This window comes from Corvus moneduloides, chromosome 17 (genome assembly GCF_009650955.1).
Source record: "Corvus moneduloides isolate bCorMon1 chromosome 17, bCorMon1.pri, whole genome shotgun sequence".
NCBI classification, from domain to species: Eukaryota; Metazoa; Chordata; class Aves; order Passeriformes; family Corvidae; genus Corvus; species Corvus moneduloides.
Genome location: NC_045492.1, coordinates 101,699 through 118,259, shown reverse-complemented (window position 1 = coordinate 118,259; position 16,561 = coordinate 101,699). Strand labels below are relative to the sequence as shown.

Sequence of the window (16,561 nt, the reverse complement as noted above, 5' to 3'; positions counted from 1 at the left end):
CATGACCATCACTGGTAGCCCCCGCCAATACAAGTGAATGACCTGCACACGCAGAACTGGGTGTATCACACCAACGTCCTGTGAACATGGATGCTGACGTGCAGAAGGTGCCATAGTCCCCATGCTGGAACAGAACCGCTGTTAAGCACCGCTCAGCCAGTGCATGAGCGAATGCTGGCACATCGCAGCAGAGCTCTCCCCACTGACAGGTGGAAGAAGAAAGGATCAACACAACTCCGCTCCTCCATGGTGGTGACTATCCCTTGTTTTCTGTAATTCTTTGCTTCGTCCTACTTTCCTATCTTTCTTGCTCTCTTCCTTGATAGTAAATAAAAGTGAGGAGTTTTTTTTGGTTACTAACATTTGACCTTTTTTGTGTCTTAATCTCATTTTGGGTATATTTTGAACTTTTCCCCTCTCCACACATGCAGATTGGGACAGGGGCCTGCATGTTTTGAATGTGTCCACATGACCATATGTGCCTCTCAGCATCTCCAGTGCCAATGTGGGATGGAGAGGAAGGCACAGGGCAGATCCAGTGGGTGTTGGCTCTACTGGCAAGGCAGTTTAGGACAGACCAGGGCAGGGTTTGTGTCATGCCTGGGCAATGGAACCTGAATCTGTACTGGGGCTGTGCATCTCCTCAGCAAGTCCAAGTTTTCCTTCTGCCACATCCTGAATTGTGCATTTGGAGGCCTTGGCAATAGCTTCTCACTGCTGGGGAGCACTGCTTGCAGCTGCAGACGTTGCCCTGCTGGGTGGATGGTCGGATATGGGGCCTGTGGGGCTGGTGGGGTGGAATGGGTCTGGTAGGTCCTCAAGAAGTTCCTCTGTGCCCCAGCTGCTGCAGACCCAGAACAATCAGTTCAACCCCCACATCCATGTGGAATACGAGTGGTGGTTGGGACAAGATGGTATGTTTGATAGTGACAAAGATCTGGATGAGAAGGTGAGGTCCTGAGAGGTGCTGGCTTGTGGCCATGCGTGCTCTTGCTGCCTCACTCCCACTGTGCTGAAGTGGGTGCTCCTGTACCTGCCCTGCTGTACCCACTCCATCTAACCCGCAAATCCCTTTTCCCAGCTGGGTCTAGAGCTGCTACCACCAGTCCCCAGGCCAGAGTTAGCAGAGGCAGTGCCACCTGTATCTTGCCAATGGTCCACCTCCACAGACTGGATGTGCTGCTGCTCTCCTATCCCCCTCCATTCTTGCCCCAGCAGGCAAAGCAAGGTGGGAGTCTGTGGCAGCGGCCTGTGGGGGCTAGCAGGAAGAGCTGCTGCTGCTGCAGCCTGGCACCGTCAGTAGGGTGGGGCCTGAGAGGGAGCTGAGCCCTAACAGGATGTGATGGGTTGTCTGGTGCCCTAGGAGGTTCCTGATGGACCAATGCTGTCTTGTGCTGGCTTCTTTGACCTAGCACTGATCCCTGCTTTGAAGAGCAGCACAATGTATGTATGCCTGTAGATACAAAAATGCTGCTAGCGAGGATTTTCTTGCTATTTTCTAAGTCCGTGAGAGACTTTTCTCTCTCAGAGAAGAGGTAGCAGGGTATGTAAACAACCAAGCCACCTGCAACCTTGAAAAGTCTTGTTTATGGTATAGTAGAAAAATATTTTGATAATGGATGTTCTAGGATTTTAGCCAATCACCCCAAGGGGGGACTGATCCTTTATCCAATTAGACTATGAAGAAAAAAGTCTATAAAAGAGTTTGTAAAATAATTTAAAAAATCAATCTTGCTGCACAATTCCTGCCTGCTGGATCTTCTCTCCTCCTCCTCCCTATGGCTGCAGGACACGGTGATATACCCTAGGGCCTAGGCCTGCGATAATATTTGGTGCTGCCCGACGTGATCTGCACTCTCTGACATGTCCTGCTGCTGCGAGTCAAGCCGAATTTTTCTAGAGGTACGCTGTTCCCTTTCCCCCCCGGGACTGGGAGGTCCAACGTGACTGAGAAATGGCAAACAGTGGCTCACAAACCGACACTGTGGTAATGGTCTGGAAAGGTGTGTTTAGTATATTGCAAACCTCCATTTCTGAAAACTCAGTTCGGGAATTATTAGATTGGGCTACCTTAAAAGGGATTTCCATGGACGGAGATACCAGAGATACTGCCCTGGACTTTGCCTTATGGCAGGAACTTGGCTGTGCTGTCCGGCACGAACTCCCGTCTGGGGACCCAGCAGCGTTAGAATTATACCAGACCTGGCGTTCGTTATTTATTCTGCTGACCGACCTCGACTGTGGCAGTAGGGCTGGCTCGCCTATTTTGGTGATGAGTGACAGAGGAATGTCCAAGGGGGACCCTGCTGACCAGGCTCTGGGGGCAAATGATGATGGATCCAGAAAAAAACCCCCAGCTCCACAGGCAGAGCCTGCGCCACCTCACCCTGCACAATCGCAGGACTCCGCGGCCCCCAGGGACCCCGTGCCGGCAGAGGCAGGGATGTCGGGGCAGCGGGAGGGAGGGCAGTATGCCTCGCCACGGCTTATCCAGGGCCGCGAATTAGCGGCTTAGCGAATTGGACCCCCGTGGCGGCTCCTAGCCCGTTTCTGTATGCACCAGCAGAGCAAAAGCCGCCCGGATGTCCCTTCTTAGCCGGTATAGTGCTGGGCGTGACTGCACTGAGACTGCCTGGGTGTGGTCCGCTGCCCTCCTTGGCGCTGGACTGTCCTGCACCGCTGCAGAACCAAGCCATCGACCTTTTAATACAGCATCTGCCTTTGCTGACAGAGTTACCAAACATATCCCGGCAGCTGGGAGAATTGCTCAGCCTGCAAAAGCAGCTGCTGCAGATAACAGAGGCACCCCGCTGTGCAGGGTGCGCCGGGCCCGCGCCGCCAGCACTGCCCGCGGCTCCAAACCAGGAAGCGGCATGGCCAGCGGCAAACCCGGAAGTGGCGCTGCCGTGGGAAAACCTGAACGCGGCCGTGGCTGCAGAGCAGCAGCCGGGGCAGCGGCGCTGAACGCGGCCGGGGAGCGAGAAACAGCAGTGGTTTCGGCAGCGGTGCCGAACGCTGCCATGGAGCAAGAGATGAGTGCGGCGCTGGGTGTGGCTGTAGCCCCCGAGATGGCTGCAGCAGCTTCAGTACTAGTTCGGTCGGGACTGGCTGAGATGGCATCCCGAAAAGAGGCTGCTGTTCAAACTGCAGTGCAGCCAACTGTAGTCTGTGCTGTCTGTTCTGGCTCTAGCAAACCTAGCCAAAGTGCTAACCTCTGTTCACTCCTAGCATCTCAGAGTTGCCTTTGCCTGATGATTCCTCATCGTCAGGCAGTGAGGCAGATGAGGTTCTGGCCCCAGGTCGTAAGGCGGCTGTAGCCGGGCGGCGAAGGAAAAGGCTGCGCCGGTCTCGCCCCTGGACCTTTCAGGACTGCACGGTAACAGTGCGTCCGACCCACTACAGCTGCTTCTTAGAGTCAGTTAAAATGCGAGCATTGGAGGAGGGTGACTGGAGGTTATCGGAAACACTTGTGTTGGAGAGGATGAAAGTTTGGTAAGAAAGTTTCACAGATATGTAGGCTTGGCAGAAAGATCTCTGAATGTAGAAACTGAGGATGAGATAGAAATGAAAGCAAGTTTTGATATAGAGTAAAAGATGTTTTGCTGAAACACTGATCGCTGAGTAACTGAGAAGGCAAAGGTTGGAGATGAGTTGGAAGGAGATTTTTATGATTAGGACAAAGGTATGTGACTACAAAGAAAGACATGTTTTTCACCAAGTAAATAAGTCTCAAGAAGAGCATAAGTAAATAGAAAACATGTGTTTACCAAAAAGAGAGATATTGCAGGCAAACAAGAAATGTCAATGTAGCAAGAAGAAGAAAGGTCTAAGAATTTTCCACTGTAAGCTTAAATTGTAACTTACTCTTGTGATTGGATAATAATGACTATAATATGGTGATGGTAGTAGCTATGATAGGCTATAGGCAAATGTAAAGGTATTGGGTATGGTGCTTATTGGTTGTTAGGTATTAACATAATAATGTTAATAATTAACATTGTTATGTATTATTTCTGTAAAGAAAAGTATAAAATGCTTTGTAACTTGAAGAGAAAGCAGTTTCAGGTATGCCTACAAGCTGGAGCTGACAGCTGTAGGGCTGGCTCTGGATACCCACTCCCTGAAATGCTGTAACTTCACCTATGCAATAAACAGCTTTCAAGAGAGCCGCCTGGAGTCCAGATATCCTTCGTGAAACTTTCTCCTATACACCTGGAATGCCAAATAGATTTGAGGATGCTGGGGGTAATTGGGAAGCTGTTACACTCCATTCACAGGCTGTGCCAGAAGTTCAGGATGGTACTGACTCCCCAAAAGGGGAGATCCAAGCTTTCCCAGTGTATAAGGCTCTCTCAAATTCAGGTGAGCGTGATAAGCATGAGGTAATTGCTTGGCAGGTTGCCCAGGACCTGCAATCCAAGGTGGCACAACATGGCTAGGTTCTGCTGAGGTTATGCAGGTAATAAGGGTGATAAATACAGATTTACTTGCTCCATTTGATATCAGACACTTAGGTCAAATTCTATTTCAACCTGTAAAATGTGCAGCTTTTGAGAAAACCTGGAGAAAGCTGGCAGACAAGGCTGCATTAGGGAATATGCAGCTCCCTGCTGCTGATCCTAGATGGACAGCAGGAATGGATGCTTTGATGGGGACTGGTCCCTTCTCTGATCCCAGCCTACAGGGTACCTTGTCCTCTAGCGTCCTGCAGCAAGCTCAACAGGTCGGCATGGCTGCCCTATTGAAAACCATAGAGTTGTCAGCACCCAGAAAGCGATATACTGAAATAGTTCAAGGGAAATCAGTCATTCCTCTCTTTTGTAGAGAAAGTCGCTGCTTCTCTCGAGAAGCAGGTTGAGGATGACGGGTTAAGACAGTTGTTGTTAAGGCAGTTAGTGAGAGATAACGCAAACGAGGAGTGCAGAAAAATCATAGATGCTTTGCCAGAGGATCCTGAGGTAACAGACATAGTCGAAGCCTGTGCTAAGGTGGGATCTGGGAACCAGAAAAGGTCTGCTTTGGCTACGTTCCTGCAGCCTGTTTACACATCTTCTGATAGTGAACCAAAGCAACCAAAACAGGCGAAAAAACGGAAGCGGCCTAAGCCGAGCCAAAAGGAGAACACACCGATCCCCCAGTGCAAGAGGTGTGGCAGGCCAGGGCATTGCTCAGATTATTGTAGATCCCGGACTCATGCCGATGGTCGGCCTTTGTCAGGAAACTTCCGCCAGGGTGCAAGAGGGGGAATTGCTCTCCGATGCAGTCGCTCCCCCAGAGGGTGGCACAGGTACAGGCACAGGCCTACCCAGCCACCCTAGAGACAGCACCCACGGATCAGACGGGTTTGACGTCCACACCGCAGCCGCAGTCGTCTTAGACTCTAGCGGTATCTATAAGGTTCCCTTGGATGTATATGGACCCTTAGCCCAGGGATCCAGTGCAATGCTGGTGGGAAAACCTGACGTTGCCCATCAAGGAATCTTAGTGCACTCAGGAGTTATTGATGCTGACTTTAAAGGTCAGATTTGCGTTATGGTCTCCACGCAAAACGCCCCTGTAACTATTCCTGAAAAGACCTGCCTTGCTAAATTAGTGCCTTTTAAGTCTTGTGTCCCCAGGATAGAGCAACAAACTCACGAAGATAACGGCAGTGGATCTACAGGACTTCCGCAGGCCTTCTGGACTGCAGACATCTCTGACCAAAGGCCACAGATGACATGTACCCTGATCCTGCCGAACGCCCGTCCGCCCCGGACTCAGCTTCGAGGTTTGATTGATACTGGTGCTGATGTAACTATCATCTCCTTCTCTGCGTGGCCTCCCTCACGGCCTTTAGCCCCGGTGGGATCGGCCATCGCAGGATTAGGAGGAACCACACAGAGCTATCTAAGCGAACGGCCTGTGGTGGTGAAGGACTCAGAGGGGCACACAGCTACAATCAGGCCTTATGTTGCTACCACTTCCCTTAACCTTTGGGGGCGGGATGTGTTGGCAGCCTGGAGGGTACTGATTGGGACAAGTTTTTAGCAGGGCTCATGTCGCGACAGAGGGAAAACCCGGACGCTCAATATGAGTGATCAACAGGAATCCAGTATATTGATTGTACCAAAGCTCCTTATATACAATCAATAATAGGCTTCATGCATATTCGTAACGGCGCATTCTAAGTGGTTCATGTCGTCTAAGCTGATCTCTAACCCCTCCTTTGGTTCCTCTTTTGTGGTCAGCAGTTCTCCTTTTTTCACTGGCCTTCTAACCACAGATGTCTATTGTTTTGCTGCCAAAACCTATCCTTGCTAACTCTGCAGATAAACCCATAGCTCAGCAATAAGACTCAATGGTGGTTCAGTTATTGAGCAAGATACATGTGATATTCTGCAACTTCAGTTGTTACACATAATGTGTGGTGCAGTGTTCTGTGAGACCTTGCTCAGCTAACTGCAAGGGTCTATGTGCCTGTTCTCACGTAGCCAGCTTCTCAAATCAGTAAGCTGCGAAGAATCTGTATGTCCCTTCTCACGTAACCAATCCTTCACAGGGCCACTGTGTGTAAGGGTGCACAGTATCCTACACTGCCTTTGCGGTGGTTGCCTAACACACCAATCTAAGTCAGACTCTGCTCAGTTAGTTGAATTAAGGGCTGTTATCATGGCTATTCAATGATTCTCACAGGAACCTTTGAATTTGGTTACTGAAGCCGACTAGCAAAAGCTTTGTATACAATTAATCACCTTACAGTACCACAAAATTCAAATAATCCTGTTACTCTGAATCATTTTCTCTCATTGCAGTCTTCAGGTGAGACACAGCTTCCCCGGGCAAAAGTCTGGGTACAGAATTTACTCACTAAACCAGTGGGAAGGCCCTCATGAGCTTATCATTTGAGGTCGTGGGTATGCTTGCGTTTCCACAGATACTGGGGTACGGTGGCTACCTTCAAAATGCGTTTGCCCTGACCTACAGCACCAGAGGCAGAACAGGCAACCTCCAAATGATGGCCAGAACGCCAACCATCCAAATGGTGACCAGAATGTAGATCATCAGCCTAATGACTCTTCTGATGATGACCAAGATGTCAACCATCAGGCAGATGGTCCTTCTACAAGCAGAGACTGGGATGGTCCTTCCACAAGCAGAGACTGAACTTTAAATTTCTTGTTATGGAGTCAGATAGTTAAAGCCTTAAGGACATATTTAGAATTAACAACTGATGTAAATTTCTATTTAGGATTAATAGTAGAGTTGTTATCAAACAAAAAGGGGGAATTGTAGATACAAAAATGCTGCTAGCAAGGATTTTCTTGCTATTTTCTAAGTCTGTGAGAGACTTTTCTCTCTCACAGAAGAGGTAGCAGGGTATGTAAACAACCAAGCCACCTGCAACCTTGAAAAGTCTTGTTTATGGTATAGTAGAAAAATATTTTGACAATGGATGTTTTAGGATTTTAGCCAGTCACCCCAAGGGGGGGCTGATCCTTTATCCAATTAGACTATGAAGAAAAAAGTCTATAAAAGAGTTTGTAAAATAATTTAAAAAATCAATCTTGCTGCACAATTCCTGCCTGCTGGATCTTCTCTCCTCCTCCTCCCTATGGCTGCAGGACACGGTGATATACCCTAGGGCCTAGGCCTGCGGTAATATATGCCCTTGTGGCTTCTCCACTGGTGCCGTGGGGATGTGCTGTCCCCTCCCCAGTGCCGCTGCTGTTGGGAGAGGCAGAAGAGCACATATTTAGAGACAGGGCTGGGAAGCCAAAGCTGCAGGCAGAAACAGCAACATCATCGCAGTTCTGTTCCTTAGCCAGACAGGCTCCCACTGTCCTTTGCCCACTCAGCTTTCCCATGACATTTCCCACTTCCAAGAGTCCACTCTGCTTTCTGGGACACTCACCAAGTCTTGTTTGACCTCCTTTCTGACAGTTCCACCTCTAACTAGAGTAATTTCTCAAGTCAGACCTGTAAGCAGAGAAAAGAAAATCCCTAAATCCCTGCCCAGACATCTATGTCCATTCTTGCCTGGAACTTTTCCCAGAAGCCCTGCTTAGAATCATCTTGCTGCTGTCCCCTGATCTGGTCTTGCTCTGTGTTTGGCTCCCCTGGGGTCATATCCAACCTTCCTTACTGGCTTGGCTCAGCTTTTTTTTTCTTTGTTGAGGACACAAGGAGCAGGAGGAGGCAACCTCTGCCTCCGAGCATCAAGCACAAGCACACATCCTCAGAGCCAGCACCTTGGTACTGCTCTGCTCCAAGCAGCCCAGCCTCACCAGTCCAGCTGCAGGTAAGGACAGAACAGGCTCAAGAGGGACAAGGAGCCAGACCATGGTGGTGTGAAGGGACCTGCTGGAGATCTGCAGCTGCCTGCACTAGATCAGGTTGTTGGTGGCTTTGTCTGGCTGAGTCTCATTCATGGGTCAGGCCAGCAGAGCCTCTCACTTAGACATGGGGCTGTGAGAGCTATGAGACCTGTGAGAGCTGCAACAGTGCTCACAGACAAGCATCAAAGGGCTACCCACACCCTGGCTGTGAGATCCCAATGCCACCAGGCCAGGGTTATTCTCGGGTTTGCTGGGCTGTTGGAGATGCTGAATTTGGAGAAAAGAATAGCCCTGTCCCTAACTTTCAGGCTGTGGGTTTGTTTCCATGGATGCCCTCTGGCAGAAGGATGCTCTCTGCTCTCACACACCCAGGCAGGGTAGCAGACTGAGGGCTGAGGCAGGGTCTTCCACACCACAGATTTTTGACAAAGGTGTAAGTAAATGCTGCCAGGAGCAGCCCCAGGGTCTCCAGGATGGAGATCTGGTCAGCTGGAGCCTCCGGGTGCATTGAGAAACCAGCCTCATTCCAGCAGAGCTCAGTGGTATGGGGAGCATGGCAGAGATGAAGGGTGCCAAGCACGATGCATAGCAGCTGCACCCTAATGCTGGCAGCTCTTGGTGCACCTTGGAGCTGCACATCTTTCACCTCCTGGTAACATGCTTCTCATCCCAACCTCCACGCTATGTCCTTCTGCTTCCTGGCCATGTCCTCTTCCCCTGCTGCTGCTCTCCACCCTGTCCACAGTCCCTTCCCTTTCCAGCTCCCAGACTGATGGTGTGCTTGTTGCATTGCATTGCCTGACAACTGTCTTGGGGTGACCTTATGATGTGTATCCCATATCGCTGCCTATGCCCAGAAATTAATTTTTGTGCCTTTCTATGCCTCTAAACTGAGCTTGAGAGGGGGGAAGGAAAAAACTGAGCAAAACTTTTTCAAAGCAGTTTGCAGCTTGTTCAAGGTCACACAGAGAGAATGTTTTTTTCCAGCTGCGGCAGGGGAGGGAGGAGGCACCCGGCTTGCTGTTTTTTCCAGTCAGCTTTTGGCCAGTGGTTTAGCTTCTTTTTCTCCAGAGAGAGACTGAGAGTTGATTTTTTTTTTTCCCCTTCCCTGGAATTTCGGACTTTCTCCCTTTTCCACTGGACTGCTACAATATTAGAACACATCAGGAGGACTTTCCACCGAGCACAGAGGGCCTGGCCCTGGGCCAAGCCCCAGCTCCGAGGAGACCAACGGGAGGACTCTAACACTTTCCCAGGTTTTTCTCCACAGCGAGAGACTTTATTATTAAGCATTATTTTCCTTTTCCTGTGTGTTTGTTAAAGAAATAGTTTTATCTCCTTCACTTTCCTTCGAGGAAAATTTATTTTTTCCCGAACCTGGTGGGGGAGAGGTGGTTGTGCCTTCTCTCAGAGGATATATTTCTAAATTTGGCCAAACCGGAACACATGTTGCTGTTGTCCACCTGTGATGAAAGGTGTGAGGAGATGACCAGCCTGATTGTTGTTGTGCTTGAAAGCCATGGACCCCCTCTGCACATCTGACCAAGCACAGCAGAACAGTCTGGCCCACACTGACCCCTCCAGGAGCCAGATCCATGTTCTTGGGATGTATCACCCCTTCTTCCTCAGAAGAATAGTTTGATCCAGAGGCCAGGATCAGCTCAGCTCCCACATCTGCCAGTACTTTGTCCTGTTTGCTTTTGACCTGAGTTGGTGTTGGCCCTAGCAGTTTCCCTTTTCAGCAGTGCTATGATTCCTTGGCATTGACATCTCCCTGCTAAGTGCTGGGAATGCTATCCCTGCGTTGTTTATGATTTCAGGTTTTTGGCAGATCACAGAGTGAAGTCCGGACATGGAGAAGAGTGCAGTGTCCACACTGGCCCTGCTTCTCTGGGCTGCAGAGGACACCTTTCTCCCTGAGGACACTGCAAAGGCAGAGCCCTTTCCTTAGGGACACCTTGCTTGGGTTGCTTGATCTTGAGGTTGTGCTGAGCAGCACTGCTGACTCCCTGTGCAGACCTGCCCTGAGAAACTGGGATCCCATACAGTGCACCTGCACATGCCTGGGGCCTGGTGCAAAGAATCAGCTGCCTCTGAAAGGATGCTCCAGCAGAGGGAGGATCTTCTGGATCCCTCTCCCAAACTCCCAGGAGATGACCTGCTACTTCTGCATTTCCTCTGCACATGAAACCTCCCAGTCCCTCATTCTTGCTCTTCACACCGTTGCCAGGGGCTTTGGGATCAGGACAGGGGAATTAGTTTGGTTTGTGTCCGATGAAGCTGTTCTCTCCTTATTGCAGAATCAACTGCTGCTCTGCAGGGTTCATGGTCTTTATGACTGTGGTGAGGATTGAGCACACTGGAGCTTGAGAATGCAAAGAAGTGGAGCCAGCACCACAGAGCCTGTGCTGTCCCTAATTCCTCTCACATGTTTCATTCTGTATATGTGTGTGTGTGTGTGTGTGTGTGTGTGTGTGTGATCCAGAAAATGTGTTTCATAACAGCTCAGCCCTGCCTGGCTCCCCAGTAGTGGTGCAGAGGCCCTTTGAGCCTGTCACCAAAAAATATAGACTCTGCATTTTGCAGTGCTGTTCTAGTTTGAGTTTCTAGATACTTCCTCTTTCCACCAAACCTCCTTGCAAAGCAAAGTGTTTACCTCCCCTTGGATAAAATTACTCACAGTTCAGCTTGCACTGCTTTTCCACTGGCTGTGCTTTTCTAATTGCTGAGCACATTTCACGTTCCTCTGTCCTCTCTGAGCCAAAATTACATCCAGGTGTGCAAGAGTCCTGGTGACGTGCTGGATGTACGAAGCTGTTGAGAGCTCTGCATTGTTGGTGTCAGTGAGCCATCCCAGCAGGACACACAGGGGCAAGAGGGCAGTTCCACTCCAGGCAGCTTCTCCCATCCAGAGGAACTTCTTAATCATTAATTTCCTGCTTTGGCCTTGGGAACCTGACTACGGCATTCAGCTTCTGGGCTGCATGGAGGAGCTGTGCCGGAATGCCAGAGTGGCAGGTACTGCTGAAGAAGGGACAGCAGCTCTGACCTCACTGTACCACTCACAGTTCTCCCCCATGGCATGGTACAACCCATGGCAGTTGCTGCACTTGCAACAAGCACTGGAGAGACTACCAAGCCCAGAAGCATCACCTTCGCCTGTTCATGCTCAGTGGAGCTTCCTCCAGGGAGGTGAGGGGACCTGGAGAACTGGCTGTGGACCAGAGGGTCATGACACCAGGAGAAGCTTTCCCAGTTGTGAGGCTGTGGGTCTCCTGACAGTTTTCCTTAGGGCTGAGTGGGGACAGACAGGTCTATGGCACCGAATGCAGACCAATGCAGGGGCTGAATGGCTGTGGCATGGTGGTTTGTGGCCAGTATTTCTGGACTGGGGCACCTCTGGACACAGGGACAGTGGGATTCCTTGAGCTGCCATGGGTTGTGCAGGTGCATGTGGAAAGATACCACCCACAGAGCAGGGGCTGCATGTGGCACAGAGAGGGATATGGGGTCACTCAAATCTGCCTGTCCAGAGCCCTGCCTGCTCCAGCCACAGGAAATTGCAACAAGCCACACGAAACATTCCCTGTGCTGAGTACCCTCTCTCTGGGCTTACCAAAGCAGCTGGTGCTGACCATACAGCCCTCAGCCTGCTCCCACCTCTCCATGAGCTGTGGCTTAAAAACCCCTGAGGCTCCATGAGTGCCCAAACCAGCCCAAGGGACTGCTGGCACCTGGCCTGACCAGCACATCAGACAGATGCTCTTTGCCTCCATCCTGGCAAGTGCTTGTGCTCGCAGGAGGACAAAAGAGTAAGTCATAGGGACTTGTGACTGCCAGCAGGGAGAGTGTGGGGGCTGTGGTAGTTGCCCTGACCCTGTGGGGGAGAAGAGCCAGCATTTCATGGCAGCTTCCTGCTTGGAAGAACCCACATCTGGGTTTCCAGTGCACTGGTGATGGCTTGTTTGTGCTTCCCCCTTTAATATGAGGTTCATTAGCTTTTAGTAAGGACAGGCTCCACAGGGAGTACAACCTGCTGCAACCACCTGGGATCATGCAGATTCCATCCTGTTCCATCTCCCATCTCTGCTGGTTGCCTGGACCTCCTGGGGTAGCAGTTTTGCTGTTCTGGGGCATGTTCTGGGGATCAGATGTGAGTGCAGCAGGTCGGATGTCCATCAGGACTCCATTCTCCAGGAGCTGCAGAAAATGGTTCCTGTGGAGAAATGGAACTGGTGCTGACACATAGCAACTGAGGGAGGCACAGGGTGCTACTGTGAGAACATGAGGGGTTTTCTAGTACAGAGGGGACACCTCCACAAACCACCTGCGTTGTCTTCTGACCCTGGGATGAAGGCTACCCATGAAGCTCTGCTCTTCATTCTTGCCTTGGCTCACAGAAGCCAAGTCCTAAGTCACTGAGCACTTCATGAATTCCCTGAGGAATGGAAAACCCTTTTCGCTCTGACCTTAGGCTACATGAGTGCTTTTTTGGTAGAGAACAGAAGTGTTCTTCTTGGCAATGATTCAGTGTCCTTGAAGCTGCAGAACCCCAGGACCACTAGGGTTGGAGCTGCATGGCGCTGGTATGGGGTCAGCCAGGGCAGAGAGGCTGTGGGGCTCCTTGCCCCAGCTCCTCTTCATGCATGGGGAGAAAGCCTCACTGCTAACATTGTGCACTTGGTAGGTGGATGTACAGCACTCTGAATGGGAAGCTGGTGTTTGACTCGTGCCCAGGGCGATGATGCTTTGCTGCTTGTTCAGAGGTCAGTTTGCAGATCCTAAAAGTGTTGCAGGCAGAGAGCAGTTCCTTGTAGAGCACATGCTGCCAGCCAGCCCTGTCTGGCCTGAAGTAGCTGGTGGCAGCGGCAGCCTCAGAACACAGCAATAACATTGAACAGTTAGAAAAGTAAATGAATATTAGGCTATTTCAGTTCCCTCAGGGTAGGTGAGCATTCAAGGGGTGTGCCAGGAGGCTGGGCAGAGAGGATGGGTGAAAAGGCATCCTGTGGTGTCGCTGACACTGGTCTTTGTGACATGTCACTGCAGGTGGCATGTGGGATGCTGTTCCAGAGGTACACAAAGGTGGTGCTGGCCCTGTGCCTGCTGCTGGTCCTGTGGCAATGTTTCTGAGCTCTCACAGCCTTTCCATTAGGTTCACTCCCTCCTCCATACCCCTACTGCCTGCTGCACCACCACCCGTACCAACAGCTCCGCATAGTTTAATGCCCACCACAAGGCAGCCATAGGGCCTCTGCTGATGGGCACAGACCACGAGCTCTCCTCGGATATGGTTCAGTGGTGACTGGTAAGTGAGGCAATGGGCAGGAGCTTGTGGCTCTTCCCAGGCTCCCTGAATCTGTTTGCAATGGGGCAGGGCCAAGAACAGATGTGATGGGGATAAAGGGATGCAGAGATCCCAGCTCAGCTCTTCCTCCACCTCTTACCCTGCCCCCTGGGCTGTTCTACGCCCTTTAACTAATATCCCATCTGTTTTTTCTGTCCTTTCCCAGGTCTCTGCTAGGAGAAATGGGGTTCTGTCTTCCTTTGGGTTACTGGTGGAGGGGCTAATGTCACTGTGCTTGCTCCTCTAGACCCTGCAGGGTGCCCCAAGTGGTGTCCACCTTCAGGCCATAATTCAGCAGCTCTTCACTGTCCTCTGGACCCTGACTGCTGATGTGTGGGACCCATCTCACTGCAGGACTTGTGTGGTGGTGGGAAACTCAGGGCAGCTCAAAGGATCCAGCCACAGGCTGCTAATTGAGATTCATGACTGGATGCTGAGGTGGGTGACCTAAAAGGATTTGGTCTCTTCTGGTCTCCCCAGTACCCTGACATGCCCCAGCTCCTGGCCATGCTGTTGAAATCTGCCAACACAAACCCTGTGATGGAGGTGGCTGGCTGACCCTGCTCTCTGGAGCCCTCCATCCTGGGACACACATAGGCCTTGTGTCACCCATGTCCTCTCTTTGCTGCTGGCTAGGGTGACCTGCTGTCCCTGGCTGGTGGGACCAAGAGCCTGCGACCAGCCAGCCATGCACCTTTGTTTTGGGACACACCATCCTGCTGTCCTTTAGGATGAACAGAGCAAAGATCACTGGCTTTGAGCTGGATGTTGGCATGAGAACAACCTATCACTTGATGTACCCAGAGAGTGCAGTGACCCTTAGGCCCAATGTCCACCTTGTCCTCATCCCCTTCAAACCTCTCTGGACCTGCAGTGGGTGACCACCTCCTTCTCCACCAGAGAACTCACACAGTGTGTCAACTTTGGGGGATGGCATCTCTTGTGCTGGAAACCCTGCGGATGGCGCAGTGTGGTCTAGGAGTTCTGGTGCCTCACTGGAGCCCTGGCACTAGTCCTGATGGCACAAAGAGTACTGGGCATCCCTCTGATGCCATGAAGATTTTTGCCTTTTCTTTTATACCCCTGTTATACCTTTTTACAGCTTCTGTATTCCTAGTGCTTTTTGCCTACATTCTTGGACTTGTTTGTTAAGCTAAGAGACTAAACATCTTAGAAGCTTTGTAGCCAGGGATCAGTGTGCCTCAGACCCCAAGGTCCTCTCCAGAACATATTCTGTAAACCAAGACAGAACCATCCAGGGGAAGGTTCCTTGGGGAGGGGGGGCTCACTTGAGCCTCTCATTGGGGAATCTTTGATAGATGTGCTAATTAGTAAAGCCTATGTTGTAAAGGTAATTAGTAATTAGGTAATTAGGTAATTAGTAAAGCCAATGTTGGGGGGGACACACGGAAGAAGAGAGACACAGAGACACAGGGAAAGACTCGGTGGGGTACATCTCGATGCACATGACCTGGACGTGTACACCTAAGGATCCTTAAGAATAAATACCAAGGTAAAATCCCTTTTCTCCTTCTAACCGTGTATGCCTCTTGATTTTAAGACCAGGAAAAGGCATCACCTCTGCTCTGCACTTTGGGGTAGTTGGGCATTGGCCTGTCCCCACAGGGCTCAGGCAACCACAGTACCATGCCCCTATGATTGGGATGGCAGCTGTCCCCATAGCAGGGCCATGGGCTTGATATGTCCCTTCCTACAGCCAGGCCAGGGCATGCTGCTGGGCCAGCCCAAGGGGCGGGGGATGCCACTGGGCTGGGTGCTGGCAGACAGTGGACATCCTCTGCAAAGAAAGAGGCCCCCTCAGCAGCGGGTGTACTACATGATCACTGCTTGCCTCTGCTTTTGCAGCACGTATGTAAGAGTTAAACAGTTCATCAAAGCTGACAGAAACAAGGTAATGGCTCTGTGGGCTCCAGCTCCTCAGGAGCAGGCAGAACTCTGCCGGGCAGAAGGACAATGGCTGCACTGTGCTGGGCTGGCTGTCCTGTTGCAGCATGGGGAACACCCAATCACTTCACTCAGGTGTTGATCCTGAGCCCAGCTTTCCTCAAGTACATCCATGACAACTGGACACAGCATCATGGGCGTAGGTACCCCTCCACTGGCTTCACAGCCCTGCTCTTTGCCTTGCACACCTGCCAGCAGGTGACCACAGCCAGTGGGACCAGGCACTGCCACTGTATCTCCCCTGCACTGCTTGTCCATATGCTTGCAGGACACCCCAGCATCCACACAGCAATGGCTCTTGCTGGCGTACGTACAGGTCTCCGTGTTCGGCTTTGGAGCAGACAGTGAAGGGAACTGGCACCACTACCGAGAAAAAAACTGCTGGTCCGGAGCCTTTTGCAGGACGAGAGTCCATGATGCTGATGTTGAATTCAGCCTCACCAAGAGACTGGCACATAAAGGCAGGATTGTATTCTACAAGTGATGCATTTCCAAGAGCCAGGTGGTTTGGCCAGGAATGGGCCAAAGTGCACTGCCAGTGACTCTCCTAGCTCTTTAGCCTGCTGCTCCTCCCCATCACCTGGGCTCACAGACCCTGCAATTCACAAGGTTTCAGTACTGCTTATGCTGGTCCTACCAGCTGGGTACTGTGGGTGCCATTCTCCCATGGCACCAGGCATTTTGCATTTAGCTGGACATAGGGTGGGCATGATTCTGCCCATGCTGGTTGGGAGGGAGGAACGGGAGATGGTGGGGCTGTAGGTGGGCATGGAGCCTGAGCTGCTGTGTGTGGCCCTGCAGGGCTGTGAAGCCACTGGGTGCCAGTAGTGGAGAGCAGTTGCTCAGACGTGGCTGGCTGCATGACAGAGCTGACATTTCCACCCACAGATGGCTTTTGGGGGAGGCTTAGAGTTGTTCTCAGGAAACGAAGATG

General features: G+C 51.2%; 1 protein-coding gene across 1 annotated transcript; it reads left to right on the top strand.

Moving 5' to 3' along the window:
• The first annotated feature begins 772 nt into the window (after positions 1 to 772).
• On the top strand, positions 773 to 16,111 carry LOC116452679 (CMP-N-acetylneuraminate-beta-galactosamide-alpha-2,3-sialyltransferase 2-like). The gene is given in 7 exon segments (XM_032127333.1): positions 773 to 949; positions 13,910 to 14,100; positions 14,393 to 14,519; positions 14,522 to 14,574; positions 15,529 to 15,574; positions 15,703 to 15,825; positions 15,944 to 16,111. Coding segments are annotated over 7 exon segments (885 nt in total).
• Positions 16,112 to 16,561: the final 450 nt, after the last annotated feature.